This window comes from Grammomys surdaster, unplaced genomic scaffold (genome assembly GCF_004785775.1).
Source record: "Grammomys surdaster isolate TR1022 unplaced genomic scaffold, NIH_TR_1.0 278, whole genome shotgun sequence".
Lineage (NCBI taxonomy): Eukaryota > Metazoa > Chordata > Mammalia > Rodentia > Muridae > Grammomys > Grammomys surdaster.
In genome coordinates, this window is record NW_021604719.1 from 15,386,285 (window position 1) to 15,402,823 (window position 16,539).

The following is a 16,539-nucleotide window of genomic DNA, read 5'->3' on the forward strand; positions in this document are numbered from 1 at the left end:
TCCTTCCTTCCTTCTTTCCTTCCTCCTTCCCTCCCTCCCTCCTTCCCTCTCTTTCTTTCTTTCTTTCTTTCTTTCTTTCTTTCAAAATTACCTTCATCTTGAAAAGTTTATGTGAAATTAAGACCATTTTAATGAGCAGATGAATAAATGCTGGCACATCTATTAAAAGCAGAATATACACCTAGTTGTTAAAGATGTTCCCTGTTCTCTTTTTCAGTTTTCTATCCATTCAGAATAGGCAGCACCTGCACACATTAATTCCACCTGGTCTAAGACCTTACATACAGAAAATTATCCTTTTGACTCTGTAATTAATTTTGTTTTTATTTATTAGAATGTCTTTGACATCCACTCCATGTTATTGCCAATATTGTATGAGACCATTTAAAAATGTTAAGTGGTTAATCTTTTTTCTCTTGTTATGTTACAAATATCAGACCTTGTAAGTAAATAGAATTGAGGGAATAATCTAGTCTAGTGTAAATAATTTAGTAAAGATGCAAATCAATGTGCTTAGAAATAAACTATAGACCATCAAATTGTTATTACTCATTATTTCATGTTAATTGTGTATTTTATAGTTTATTTTCTCGAGAAGTTGATAGGAATGTGATAAGAAAATAATATGGGTTGGAATGATTAAGATCTAGAAAAAGGAATATTAAAATTATACATAAGAATTATTTAAAAAGAAACACTTCAAATTTAAAGCTATATTAAAATCGCTAGGAAAAGCATATGGTGATAGAATACCTATACCACAGGAAATAAATTGGATTTCAGAGAGAGACAACATTTTAACCTCCTCTAGCTCAATAAATATAGTTACTAATGAGCCTAACACTATGTTTGATTAACAGCAATTACACGATTAAAATAGGTACTGGTATTTTATTATTATTGGTACTACTATGAAAGAACAGAGGAAGGTTAATGCAGAGGCAGAAGCTGTAAGCAATAAAGCTGTAGCATGAGCCACACCTGCAGACATTTGCAATTCCATGGTCTCCTCCAGTGATTCTCTTTAATACAGACCTTAGGGATTTGAAGCACAGTGTGTTCTCCTGGCGTGGTGGTATGTACCAGGAATCCTAATACTGTGATGCTGAAGGGAAAGAGTCCTCTGAGCTTAGGACTTGGAGTTCAGCTTGGGCTGCATAGGGAGACATCTTTTCAAAGGCAGACAACAAACTTCCCATATTGATTGTGTAAATATAACAACTGGAATTCACAGTCAATTTCAGGATTTACCAAATTCGCCTAATTTACCAAATATTAAGTAAAAATGCAGAAACAACAACAATATACCTATTGGTCGATATCCCTGATAAATATTTATTCAAACCCCCTCCATTCTCATCCTTGCAGCTCCTTCTAGATTTCTCTAACCATGAACAAAATAGTATTGTATGTATCACACCTCCAACAAACATAGACTATTATAATTAAAAACTATGTACTCAGTGATGCACCTGGGAAATTAAACCCAGAGTGTGGTTTACCTTTCATTACTGTTTCATAGCCTCTTATTTTTCTTAAAATTCTGTTTTGAGCCTTTGTTTGTCTTCACATGTTCCTCTAGGAAAGGTTTTAGAGAATGATCATCAGAGAATGCATAGTCTCATGTTCAAAATTTATAGTAGCTTTTAATCAAAAGCTACATTCTCACAATGCACCCTCATAGTGAAGTTGAAGAAATACTTTTCACATGTATCACCCATAAATAATTTTAACGCATAACATTTATTTCACTGCTCTTATGACCTTTTCTTCTCGAACATTAGCATGTGTGTGCAGAGCACTTGCTTCTGTTGTGCACACGTTTCCATATTTGTTTCTTTTCTTTCTATATATATTCAACATATTTTCACGGCATGTGTTGTAGCAGGCACAGTAACCGCAACCCCCAAATGTCTTCTGGTCCTAATGAACTTGTAACCTTATATGCCACAAGAAACTTTGCATATTTCTTAAAGAAATAACTCTTGTGATTACACTGGGTATGGTTACCTTAGGTAACCTCTCCAACTCAAGATCCTGAATTTAATAGTATCTGAAGGGTTCCTTGTGATATACAAGGTGACAAGTTCATGGGACTTGAAGATGTTAGACTGTTGACTTTGAAGGTGGGCAAAAGGCCAACAAGAAGAGATGCATTCCATGTCAAAAGCTGGAAAAGGCAGCATATCAGTCACTTCAACCCCCAGGCTCCTTTTTTATTAAATTTATTTACTTATTCGCTCACTTTGCAACCTATTATCATCCCTTCCTCTCCTCCAAGTATCCCTTCCTGCAAGTCCTTCCTTCATTCTACCTTCCCCTTTTGAGAATGAAGCTCCAATCTGGTTGTCACCCCCTACTACCCACTCTCCTCATGTACACATCAAGTTGCTGCAGAACTAGGCACATCCTCTCCCACTGAGGCCAGACAAGGCTGCCCATTTAGGGACCTGGGATCCACAGGCAGGCAGGTCACAGGCTTAGGGACAGCCTTTGAAGACCAAGCTATTCATCTGGTTCATATGTGCAGGGGTCTAGATCCAACCTGTGCTCACTTTTTAGTTGGTGATTCAGACTCTTGTTCGTTGACAATGTTGGTCTTCCTGTGGAGTCCCTATCTTCTTTGGTTTCCTCAATTCTTCTCCCAAATCTTCTATAAGATTCCCAGAGCTCTGTCTACTGTTTGGGTGTGAGTCTGCATCTCTTTCCATTGGCTGTTGGGTGGAGCCTCTCAGAGGACAGTTATGCTAGGTTCCTGTCTGTCAGCATAACAGAGTATCATTAATAGTATCAGAGATTGGTTCTTGCCCATGGGACGAGTATCAGTTTGGGCCAGTCATTGGTTGGCCGTTTCCTCAGACTCTGCTGTATCTTTGTCCCTGTACATCTTGTAGGCAGGATGCCTTTTTTAGGTTGAAGGTTTTATGGGAGCCATGTCACTATCCCTCCACTGGAAGTCCTGCCTGGCTATGGGGAGTGGCCACTGCAGGACCCTCCACTGCTAGGAGTTTAAGTAAATAGATGGAACTAGAAAATACTGTCCTAACTGAGGTAACTCAGACCCCAAAGTACATAATGGTATGTACTCACTTATAAGTGGATAGTAGCCATAAAGTACAGGTTAACCATGCTATAATCAACAGACCCACAGAAGCCAAGTAACTAGGAGGGCACAAGGGAGAATGGTTGAATCTTTCTCAGAAGGGGAAAGAAAACAGATGCACGTCAATGGAAAGAGGGAACTGGATGGAAGAGGGGATGGGGAGGGGCATAGGTGTGACAGGAATCAGGTGTAGGGAGAGCAGGGGAGAGACAATGGAGATCAGTGGTAGGGGTAGGAAGTCCCTAGGATGTGCCAGAGACCTGGGATGGGGAGAGGCCCCAGAGGGCCAATGGGGGCGACTCTAGCAGGATCTGTATCCATGACACTGAACATGCACCAATACTCATTTAGAGTAGTAATTAATAGTATTTGTCTGTCCATGGTGTACAGACATAAACGGTTCCTTGGAGCTTATCGATTCTTCTCCCTCACACATCTGTAATGCCTCACACCAGTGATGACCAGTGCACTAAAGAGAAGGTTTTACTCCTAGATGACCTTGATCAATCTGGTCAGAAACACATATATGAGTGTTTTGTGTAATCTGGAGAAATGTTTCACTTACTAAATAGTGTCTAATAATGATGATCATTCAGATGGGGAAAAATGAACCACAACAAATCCTTAAAACAAATGACGATCAGACCCTTCATCTGTAAGGAATGTTAATCGCCAGTGATCCCATGTTCTTGTCTGTTTGTCAGCCTCATTTAAAATCGTGGTATTTCTTTTGAACATTCATCTTAGGCGATTGCTAAATGTTGCGTGCTATGGGGACACATTGCTGGGAAGAAATCGTAGTTCAGGGATTGATCTTGGTCTTAGCTAAAATGCATAATGTTCTTATAAATTTGAACCTATCTGAGATAATATGCTTGTTGAATTGTTCTGTGTGGTACAATGAAGTAAATAGTTTAAAGCTGACCTAGTGCTGTGGGCTCATGGTAACAAGAATACAAAACTGCTTCTCCCAGTTGTTGATTCTAAAATTTCTTAGCATAATTGTCACATTTCTCTCTGATATTATAGAAAGAGCCTAAGTCTCTGGCTCTCGAAAAATATATTTATTTTAAATTTAATTTTCATAACATTTTTTGCCTTTCACATTTATTTAAATGATTTTGGTTTATCTGTAATTCTTTGAAAATCAATTTCAAATGAGTGCCATTGGCAAGTAAGATAGAAAATTTAATATAACAGAGATGCCAAAAGTATCTTGATTTAATAAAAATCACTGGATCATTTCTGAATGAATCATTTATAGGTATATCCCAGGGCACTGTAAAACTTTACAATGAGGTTTATTCTCAGATGCATCTTCATTCCTGGAAATTAAAGGGTCTTTTTTTTTCAATATAAGTCAGAACTTAGACACAATTTATTGGCCTTCTTAGTTTAGACTAAAAGTATCATTTCCATAAACTCACATAATGAAATTCTCTGAGGCCAACTTCATGAATATAAGGTCAACATGAGCCAGAAATGAGAATTTGAATCTGTATGAATATAGGTTTTAGCTGCAAGCAAATCTATATGCTTCACCACACAGACACACAGACAGACAGACAGACAGACAGACACACACACACACACACACACACACACACACACACACACACACAAAATCTTGGAATAGCTTGAAATTAGTAACATATTATTTTGATCATCCAGAAAAACATCTCTGACCAGTGAAGACTAAGAATCTAAGAGTCATAAGAGGCAAAATGCTGCTAGTCACACACTCTTCAGGTTTAATGGAAATGCTTCCCGTAACTGTGGGAAGAGGACCTTGCTGCTTCTACATAAAAAGCATACTTTATTCCTTTCTTTGTTTTGCTAAGTCAATAGAAATTGGCTGTGAAAAGGCCTTTGGTGCCCTTGATAAGAAGCAATATATTTGTCATAGTTTTATAATGCAGTTTACATACAGATGAAGCCCCTGGGTTTGCATTATGTAAATCAAATCGTCATGTTGCAGCCTCATCCACCATGATATGATGTATTATATATTTAGGTAAAAAGTACATAAAACTCTTTCCTTGTACATCTGAGTATACTTTACACCCAGTGATTCTGGCCCTGAGGTTAATTGTGTTTTATGTGATTCTTCAATTTGCTGCATTATCTTAGTATTTGGTGTGTTTCATTTTGTATTTGTTTGCAAATAGAGCTAAATAAAAAAATAGAACTCTGTTATTTAATGTAAGACCACCTTAGGGTTCTTGCTCATTGATCTTCAGAGTTACATATGTGAATGTGCATTATATTATTTATGACTAGAGAATCCTGTTTCATTTAATCATCGTGGCATTTTATAGATCCAGATAAATAACACGTAATACGTGTATCATTTTATTGGAACATACAGGTCATCTCTACTGAAGCACAGAAATATATTTCATTACTTCACCTCTATCTTAAGTAATGCTCAGACTGTACACATTGGTGGTATGTCTGTGTGTGAAACGGATTTCTGTAGCTATGCTGAGTGTTTTGTCATTGACCTACTGTGTATATGTCACCACCCTTTCCTAATATCTCCCATCTACAGTCATATTCATACCCTAGAATCACTTTGCTCTTGGAAATACATTTGTGCTCATTACTTAGAATCAGTCTGAAATGCGGACATTGACTCTGTCTGCATTGATCACCAGATGAAACTGGTCTGGGATGTTGAAGATGCTTTCACAAGGTCCACAATCACTGAAGACCCAGGCTAGAGGAAAGACACCAAAGAAGGGCATGATGGGAATTTCGCCCTCTTAAGTTAGATGACTTATAGTAATTTATAATCTGTTACTCTAGACTTTATACACTCTGAAAAAGTTAGGCTCAGTTTATGAGCAATGGTTTTTCCTTTTGTTTTTATAATTAAAGCACCCTCACTTATCAACGTGTAATTTACTGCCCCTGTTCTTTTCTTTCACTTCCATATAACTTTCTACACTCCCCCAAATTCACAAGGCCTCCTCCTCGTTAACCATTTGATATATTCATACTACTCCTCCTCCACCTAAGATTCAGGGAACATCATGAAAGAGGAGGTGGAAAGATTGTAAGAGCCAGAGGAGCAAGATTTCTGCTGTGAGATTGTTTTAACAACATGGCTGCCTAAAGAAGACCTGAACAGTTCCAAAAACAGTTGACATCCTAAAGTATATGGAGGAACAACTTTCTTTTAGAAGTTTATACTAGTCTGGGATGGTAAAGATGCTTTCACAAGGTCCACAGTCACTGAAGAACCAGGGTGGAGGAAAGACACCCAAGAGGAACATGATGGGAATTCTTATGTTAGAGAACTAATAGTGATTTGGAACCTGCTACTGTAGCATTTACTTTATACACTCTGAAAAGGCTGAGTTCATAATGACCAAAATATATGTGGCAACAAAAAATGTTCCTGTAGAGCAGATCCTTCAGGTGGGAATGGAGCAGGGACCCAGCTTTAAGATTTAACTTAAGGTTGTTAAGGAAACACTCAATTTAATGTATTGCCTAAATTATAGCCCAAGAAATAAGGGTTTCAGATGAAGCAATCTTGCTTGTTATGCCTAAAGGTATAAGTTTAAATTTTCTGATTTTGTTGATGATGTTGTTTTTTGGTTTTGTCCCTTCCTTCCTTCCTTCCTTCCTTCCTTCCTTCCTTCCTTCCTTCCTTCCTTCCTTCCTTCTTTCCTTCCGTCCTTTCTTTCTTTTGGGTTGTTGAAGGGACAGTTACAACTTTACCTTGAAAGAAGTTTAGCTGCAGCTGTAGCATGAATGAAATAAATCTTTGTATCCTCACTGACTTCTTTCTGATTTTGGAGTGTTTTCAGAATGATCTTTTACTTAGCAACTAAAACCCTAGGCATAAGAACTCTCAGGGCAGACATGCAATCAGATTATTTAGCTCTTCAATGTTTGCTTCCTTTTTCTCTGCTATTTCTTTTTAACAACTAAAAATTAATTTTTCTTTGAGATATTCATTCAGTTGACACAACAGACTTTAAAGCATGTATCCCTAAGAAGCAAATTTAAATATCTAGGAAAAAACCTATCCAGTTATTGATTTAATAGCATGAAAGCAATAGTATATTGAGAATATCTTACAATTTCTGCAGACTCATTTCAACATTGCACTATTAGTATAGAACAACACAGTAATTAGGAGACAGTATATCTTACCTCTACATATGTCTGTTGCATTTTGGGGATGGGCCATGCTCATGACAGATAAGACTGACTCTTTTGGGCACAGGTTTCTTAGGTATAAAGGGTAACAGAAGTGGATGAAGATGTGATACTAAATCCCACCAAAATTAGGGGAAAGGTTAGTGTTCAAGAGGACCTTAGTCCACCTTAGTTGAATTCTGGTGAGTTATTGGAAAGGGATCTCAGTTAAGACACCCAAAGGAATTAAAGAAGAAGACATCTTGATTTTTTTTATAGAGAAATCCATATGATAAGCTACCATACTCATATACTTGTAGTTTATAACCACAAGTAATCTGTACATTGCAATATTAGGTATAATTGCATGAATTAATTTCATATTATGTCTCCTTGAGCCTAGAATTAGAAAGATATTTAAAATTTGAACTTTCTCATGTCAGTTAAACCCTTTCAGATGACTCTTGCAATTAAAATTTATTTTATATTATGTTTCCTAGAATAATTTTTGTCAGAAATTTGCCAACAGAAAAGATGAACATTTTCATGATACTTTATATTAAAATAATTTACCCCTAACTCACCTTTTACCCATCACTACACCTTTTGTTTTACTCTAAACTTTTGAAAGAAAAATAATTTGTTTCAATCACCAACTTTGCAGTCATTTATAATATAATATTCAATTGAATTAAAATGCCATTGAGCAAGTGTCAAAAGTTAAGTAACTTCATGCTGAAGTCTTTCTTGGCTATAGTCGTAGCTTCAGGAGGTAGAGAGTGGAGAATCAGCCTGACTAATCAGACAGTGGAGCCAGTCTGGCTCATGATCAGTCACAGGATCCCCTGTCTCAACGTAACCCTCCTCTAAGGAAAAGAGGTGGGGGGAAATGGGAGGAGGGATTTGTAAGTGTGGGACTTGGAAGAGAGGAGGGAGGAGGACCTGGGATCAGGATGCAAAGTGAATAAAAAAATTAAAATAAACTAAAAAGTAAAAAAAAAAACACAAAAAGAAAGAAGTATTCAATTTTAATTGACACAATGAGAACACATTATTGAGGCATTAATATTAACCTTTAAAGAGTGTGATCAATGTTTTTGCATGTTATAAAATGTAATAAAATTATGCATGTAGGCTTTTCCCTCTGCTTGTATCCCTTTTGCTCTGCATATTAGCATTTGTTGTTAAACAAATCTGTCATTTCGTGACACTAAATTTCTATCTGGCAGGTCACAGATTGAGTTAAATCTATGGTTATTTAGTGACCAGATAATGCTCCATTTTAGAACACTTATAAACTGATTTTAAACTATAAGAAGCATCTGTTATGTGCACAGATTAGCCATACACAAAGAGATCTGTCAAGGATCAATGCAACGTTAGGAGAAAATGCAGTAGCTGCTGGAGGGAATTTGACCTTGGAATTTGAAACGCTTCCTTTGAAGTTTTTTTTTTTTTTGCACATCTTATTTCATGAGTTTTTCCTTTTTTAGGTGCATGCAGGGGAAAGCTTTCAAGGCTATGCAAAGTAGAAAGCAGAAATGAAATGATTACAGATGAATACAGCTCATGGATATCTAGACCTTTCATGAAAGTGTATGCGTAGTCAAAGCTCTGCCAAGAGCTACAGGCTGTCAGCAAAGGATCCCTCTGCATCATATGATTATGGGATAGGAATAAAATGCACCCCACCCAATCACTTCATGAATTTGCACTTGAAACTTAATTACTTAGTAAAAATATCTTCAAAACTGCCGAGGAAGGACCTTCTCTCAATGTATACCATTCAAAAACAACTTGATTAAAGCACCAATGTTCAAGTTCATAATTAATTCCACAGGACACAATCGGATCATCTTTGATTGTGAGAACCCAATGTAACAATAACAATAATGAGTAATACAGTAAAAAACAATGACAATGATAAAATAATCATGCTTACAAGACTAAGAATAAAAACGTCAGGTATATGAGAGTGAAATACTTGGAAAACAGAATATTTGGTGTGAATCCTGAACATAACACTAAAAAAAACATGGTGCTTATGCTTAGAAATGCTAAGTTGTTAGTTGGGAATTTGATTAGATATAGATGAATAAAACTTTAATGAGATAGATGATGACTCTGAGAGCTTCATTCAGAAAGGCTGTGTAGAGTGGTTAAGGCCTGGAATTATAAAAAGCTATCAAGAGTTTGCGGAAGTGAGAAAGAATTGATGGACATGTGCCCCAGGATGTTCTAGGGGAACAGACTAGAAAGACTGTCAGAGATAATCTTCCCTTGTCAGAGATAATTTCCTCTGTTCATAGATCCTCAAAATTGCAAATTAACCAAAATATTACAGAAGATGAATAAAAATAGTACCAGCACCTCAGCACTCCTACTGACAACTGAAGAGCTACCCAAGGAAAAGAAAAGTCAAAACTAACCAGCAACCAAACGCATGAAATAAGAGCAAAAAGTATATGGTGGTGGATATTAGCTAATATTTATGAGTGAGAAAATAAGTGAAATCATATATTCTATGACCTGTAACTCAATAATGCCAACCTAAAATTTTCTCTTCAAAGCCAGGCATACAACACACACCTTTAATCTCAGTACTCTGGAGGCAGATGGAACTTTGTGAATTTGAGGCCAGCAAGTGAGACCATGTCTCAAAACAATGACCACAAAAATTCTATAAAAAGAACTATTAGCTTTCTATTTTGAGTAAATAGAAGATCTTGGCAATGAAGGACACAAAACCTGGTAAATTTCCTGTTATGGAGGTTTACTTTGTTATACTTAGAAAAACTGACATGTTATGTAACTGATAAAATAAATTGTTAAACAGTTGGACAAATTTAGAAATAAACACTGGTAGTTTGAAAAGTACCTATTTTAAGATCCTATAAATGAAGATGGATGCTGGGGAAACCACTGAGCTGGTAAAATGTCTGCCGTGTAGTCATGGAAACCTGAGTTTGATCCCCAGAATCCAAGATAACAAATCCAGTATAACAGTGTACACATATAATGCCATCACTGTGAAGACAGACACAGCGTGATCCCTGGTGCTCACTGGTCAGCCAGCTTAGTACACTTGGTGAATGCCCAGGTAGGCCAATTAAATTTGTATTTAAATAAATAAACTGTAAAGTGCTTAATAAGCAACAACACCTGAGATTGATCTTTGCCCTCCACATGCATGCCCATACATACGCATGTTCATCCACTTAAACATAGGAACCAGCACACTCAAGTAGATTTGCTCATACATAAACATGTTCCCAACAAAATAAATGACTAGATGATAGGTATTATCCAATCCTAAATGGCACTGAAGTATTTTATTTATAAAGCCTACACTTGCTGTCTGAAATGAGAAGGTTGTCACAAGTTTAATGTATGCCTGGGCTACACTGCAAGAACTACTATACAGTCCAGAGATACCTAGCAAGACTTTATGTCAAAAAAACAAACAAAAAGAAGATGCTGAATTAAAAGCATTCCATGCCCCTTTTCTGATAACTTTTTAGGAAAAGACTAAAGGTAATTTTTTTTGCTTTTAGCACTTAAGCCACTTCTGGGCAGAAAAAAAAAAGTCATCCTTAAATGCCCAAGCTCTCTTCTCCAGATTCTGAATACACTATGTTACATGGTATCAAAGACTTTGTAGATGTGGTTATGTTAAGGATGTTGAGAGTAGAGAATCTATCCCGAGTTATCTGTTGGGGCCCAATGTAGTCAAAGGACATAAAGGGAAGGGAGACACTTCTAGAGGGCACATTATACTCTATGACACAAAGATTTTAGCCCAGAACATATCTCAGACTACTGCTCTCTAGACTGTAAGTACAAAACTTCATATTGTTTGCAGCTTGTTATTATGTAATTTACTACAGCAGTGAGAGGAAACCAGCATCTCCTTCTTGACATTGCACTTGTGGACCATGCATAAAACATAAATTGTCCTGGAGAGACAACTTACAATTAAGACGGCTTTCTGCTCTTCTAGAGGACTCAAATCCAGTTGTTAGCACCCATGTTGTGTGCTACAGGTTTACAGCTGCCTGTAACTTTATTACTAGGGGTTATGACATCTTCTTCTGGTCTTTGAGCACCAGTACACACATTCACAAAAGGAAAAATACCAAATAATTACACAGACACACGCATTAATATTATTTTGGAACACTAGAGAAAAAATAGAAAAATAAGATTAACAAGGAACAAAATGTATCAAAGAAATGAGTGAAAATATCATCATAAGTAAGATAATAAATTTCAATAAGCCAATAATAAGTATATATTATCAATAAATCAAATCACTTATAAGAATATTATACAGAGATCTTTACATATTTATCCATGTTCTATTTGCAAGAGATTCATAGAAAAATAAAGAGCTAAGTTTAAAAGAAAAATTTCCTAATATCAGACCCATTGATTGGTGAAACATAAGGGATCCTCTAGTTATTGTTTGTCAGCTTAATATGAAATAGAGTCCCCTGTGAGAAGGGATTATCAGTTGAGGAAATGCCTTCCTGTGACTCGAGGCATGTGCATGCCCCCACCAGTGGTGGTGTGTGTATGTGTGTTTGTTTGTTTGTTTGTTTGAGAAGGGGGAGGGAGGGGAGGAGAGGGAGAGAGAGAGAGAGAGAGAGAGAGAGAGAGAGAGAGAGAGGAGAGAATCTGGGTGTGTTGGGAGGAGTACATTGTGGGTGGTCTTACGATTCAACAGCACTATAAGAAAGCAGCTGAACTCAGGATCATGCAAGAAGTTTAGTAAGCACCATTCTTCATGGTTCTTGTCTTTGCTCATCGACTTCCTGCTTTGGCTTTCTCCAATGATGGAAGATGCTTGGGGCGTATAAGACAAAGAGCCTTTTCTTCCACAAGATGCCTTTGGGCAGTGTTCTATCATAGCAGCAGAAAAGCAAATTACAACAAGAGATAGATGTGATCTTTATCCAAAAATAAAACCAATAATTCAAGATAGATAAAATTCATAAAATCTTAGAGAAATTTAATAATTCAATAACTTAACTTTGAAGTGAGCAAACCAAAAATTAATAGACACTCACATGGAAACATCAAAAACTTATAACTTTAATGGAATTTTAATATTTCCTCCTTATTAATGAATGCAAAAAAATTAATCCAACTTTATTTTATTAAGCAATTCTATCTCATGACATGTAATAGGCTAATGTAGTTGACATGTATAGAAATCTGTTTGAGAAAATAATGCATTTAAATATGCAATGGGATTTACAAGACCATACATAGCTACCAAATTATAACACTTTTGCTGACTGAACCAAGATGTAAACAGAAAATCATGATTATTAGTATTAACATTATTGATAAGATCAGCCTCAGTCCAACATTGTATCTGTTTGATGGTTAATATGTGTATGTCTTTATTTATCAGTGTATACTAATTGTACAAAAAGGTAACACTGTAAGATAGCCCTGTGTGCAAATACTGAACTTTGAGCACTTCTGTCTTCTTTTCCTAAATTCTCAACCCCCTACTCTTATCTCCTTAGGTATGCACTAATTTTTCTTCTTAACTATTTCATTATATTTTACTTTTGTTTTTAAAAGATGTTTTAATTTAAAATTTGTGATAACATTTTAATTTGAATTAAACCTTGGGATCATGTCTTTCTTGCCCCCAATTCCTTACAGAGCCTTCTTAACTTCCTTCTACCTAACTTTATGTTCTGTCTCTCTCAACCACTCTCTTTCAACAACAAAACAAAACACACCTCAGAAAACAACAACAACAAATAACAAAAACTCCGCTAACCAGGATTTAAGACAAAGAAATTCTGAAATGAAACAAAAAGTCCACTGAAAAACATGGAATTTGCTTTGGTATATTAACCTTTTAAAACGCTCATTGAGCGTTTGTGTGTGTGTGTGTGTGTGTGTGTATTTATGTGCAGCAGAGGCCAGAAAAAGGCATTGATCTGGACCTGGAGTTACAAGACAGGTGTTGGTTTTGAATCACCATGTGGATGCTGAGAATAGAGTCCAGGTTATCTGCAACAGCAATTAGTGCTCTTAATACTGATTCATCTTTCTATACCAGCAATTAAGTTTTTAAAGCTTATTTTCCAATTTACAATTCAAAGATTGAATTGTATTGAAGGATTAAGAGTCTATACATAATAGTGGCCTTTAAACAAAACTAATTCTGACCACAAGTACACCCAGGGGTAAAGGGAGGGGGCAGGAATAGGGAATAAACTGTGTCAATATTCCTAAGACTAAAAATTATCTATAACTTAAAAGTTAAGGAATGAGATATCACTCAGAAATGAGAATTGCAGCAACATAAATAATTCATCAAAATTTCTATAATTACTATATGCCTGACATTGTTTTTATTACCTTATTTAGGAGACACATTTAACTTGCTCAATAAACCTATACTGTAAATGATCTGTACACGCTAGATTGTTTATCCTGCACAATAAACATGTAGGGTTGTGCCTCTTCAGGTTAGATGAGGTGCCTGAGATGCAAGGTGGTTAAGAAAATTGTCGAATGTCACAGCACTAGCAACACATAGATACATAACAATCATTTAATATAACACCAAATTGTGATTATGTTCTCTAAATTGTGGTCTGTGAAATCCTAAATATGTGAGGACAAAGAGTAGGTAATTTTAAGAAATGCTCTGTAACACGTAGCACTAAGTAAAGATCAAAATAGGGACTATAATTCAAAGAGTCCATTTGTATCAAATACTAATTTCTTCACGCTCATCCAGACGAGTTTCTCAGTGTTTGAAACCTTTTTCCTTGAGAAGTCTTGGAAAAGAAACTGTAGATGTCTGGAAACGATATTCCTTACTAGTAAGCTCTTAACTTGAAGTTATTTTGTTATATGAAAGAGTGTTATAATATTTTCCCATGGTAAATAATTTCTCAATATCATAAACTGTGGTTTTTGTAAAAATGCAATGAAAATTTGCAGTAAAATTCAAAAGACACTACAGTTTTATTTCTGAAGTGGTATCTACTAAATATGAAGATATCTCAAATTTACATAATATGTGTTTGGTATTAAATTCTTATCAATCGTCTTTTCAGATATATTCCTTCATCTTATTCAGAGTTATATCAAATTTGAGGGAATAGATGAAGTGGCTTATGTAGCTGCCCTGTGAATAGAAGTCTCATGATGACTAGCGAGTGTCTGAAAGAATCAATCTGTACTTTGAATTTCTATTTTTCCTTCTAGGAAAGATTTCTGTGTTCACAAAGATGAGCCATGTGATACTGTGGGTAAGTATCTCTGAAAAAATCTCAGCTTGAGGTTCACTGGAGAACTTAAATGGATCAGTTGTTCAATAAATTATTTAAGGGTGCTGATTTTGAAGGAATTTTTTTGCAATGTTGTATATGTATGTATATTTATAGCAATTATATGTTAAATCTTATGTTAATACTACAGTTATTTCGAATGAAACAGCTTAAAATCATGCATAAACTATGCAGTGGAGATATTTTTACATGTCTTTTAAGATTTTTATAAATTTTTAATGTTTTACCCAAAGTTACACAGATATATTCAATAATATTTTATTCTTGCTGCTATCATAATGCTAAATACATTGATAGTATGAGAACAGATTATATTGGGTCATATATACTTCAGTTTCCTTGTAGAGTATAAATAAATACCTCTACTTTGAATGACTACTGAAGACTCTTTGTGCACAAAGGAGCAAATGTTTCATGTTTTGAATTGACATAAAAGCCTCTATAAGGTTACCCTGGAGCCAGTAGAATACATGTGACTATCGTTCTGCTTATTGTACAATATCCACATGTATGCCTGTTAAAAAAATGCACATGTCTTAGTAGAAAGTTATTTATTCGAAGAAACCAGACATGGAGGAATGGCTCAGTAGTTAAGAGCACTGTTTATTCTTTGAGAGGACCTGGGTTCAATTCCCAGCACCCACAAGGCAGTTCATAATTACCTATAATCCAGTTCCAAGGTATCTGCTGTCCTTTTCCCATTTTTCTGTTACCAGGTATTCACATAGTACACAGATATACATGCAAGCAGAACACATATATGCATGAAATGAATAAACATTTAAACAGGAGGCATATGTAGCATATGTATCATATATATGAATGCGTATTTTACCTTTCTAGGTTATGTAGATATAAAGAAAAAGTATTATTGCTAAGGTACATTCAACAGTTATAGTCTTATTTTGGCAGATACCATGTAAGATTCCTCTCTATATGGTATCAAGAGTTTAACTTATCCATCTTTGAGTTTTCATTTCTGCATTACAAAATGACCAATTAAAAATAGATGAGGTTGGTGAGATGGGTCATGAGTTAGTAGCACTCGTTCCTCTTCAGAAGAACCAGGTTTAAGTCCAACACCTACATGGTGGGTCACTACAGCCCACAATTACAGCTCTTGGTGACTCAACCATCTTCTGGTCTCCATGGACACCAAGCATGTCCATGGTACATGTACATACATGCATGTAGAACAGTTTTAGGAGGATAGAAATCAACTGAACAGCTACGGATATTTTTAAGAGGACTCTAAGTAGTTCTATTACTTTGACTTCTTATCAGTATTCTCATAAGTTTAAATTCCTGGATCAGACATGAAATAGAAGTTACAGAGCACATGATGATGATGGGATTGAGGGGCTACTTGGTTCAGAAGGGACTATCTGTCACATAAGAGCTAGTAGACCCAAGGAACCTGTGTTCACTCAGACATGATCTTTCTCAGGTTTTTGCTTTCTTCCTTTCCTTTTCTTGTTTTTCTTTCCCAAACACTAAAATATAGCATGGTATTCATCATCATCACCATGGAGTAGTTGACCACCAATCACTCATGTCTTAACAGAGATACCCTTTCCTCCACTTAGACAGCCATGTTACTATACACACACACACACAAACACACACACACACACACACACATGCGCGCGTGTGCGCACGCATGCACGCACACACACACATGCACTCACATACACCCCTATAGTATGAAATATTTTATGTGCCTGACCCTTTAATTGACTCTGTGCTCTTTAGTGACAGTTGGCTCTTGGACTTCTGGGAACAGGAGAGGATGTGAAAGCCAGTAGAGTCTGAGAGTTGAGAGTAGGATTGAAGAGTAGAGAGAAAGGAGTTGGAGAGAGTAGTAGTCGTAGGCCGTGGGGTCCAGGAGACAGAAGAGTATGTCAGGGCAGAAGAGAAAAAGATAGGGTAGGGCAAGAAGAGGAGAGGAGGGGAGGG

The 16,539-nt window shown here is 36.2% G+C and overlaps 1 protein-coding gene across 1 annotated transcript in view; it reads left to right on the forward strand.

The window, feature by feature from the left end:
* The window catches only part of Adamts19 (ADAM metallopeptidase with thrombospondin type 1 motif 19), a 186,374-nt gene that overhangs the window by 58,393 nt on the left and 111,442 nt on the right, over nucleotides 1–16,539 (forward strand). Inside the window, exons 4-5 of the mRNA XM_028777164.1 lie at nucleotides 14,350–14,422; nucleotides 14,501–14,544. Coding sequence (XP_028632997.1) covers nucleotides 14,350–14,422; nucleotides 14,501–14,544 — 117 coding nt within the window. The remainder of the gene's footprint in view (nucleotides 1–14,349; nucleotides 14,423–14,500; nucleotides 14,545–16,539) is intronic.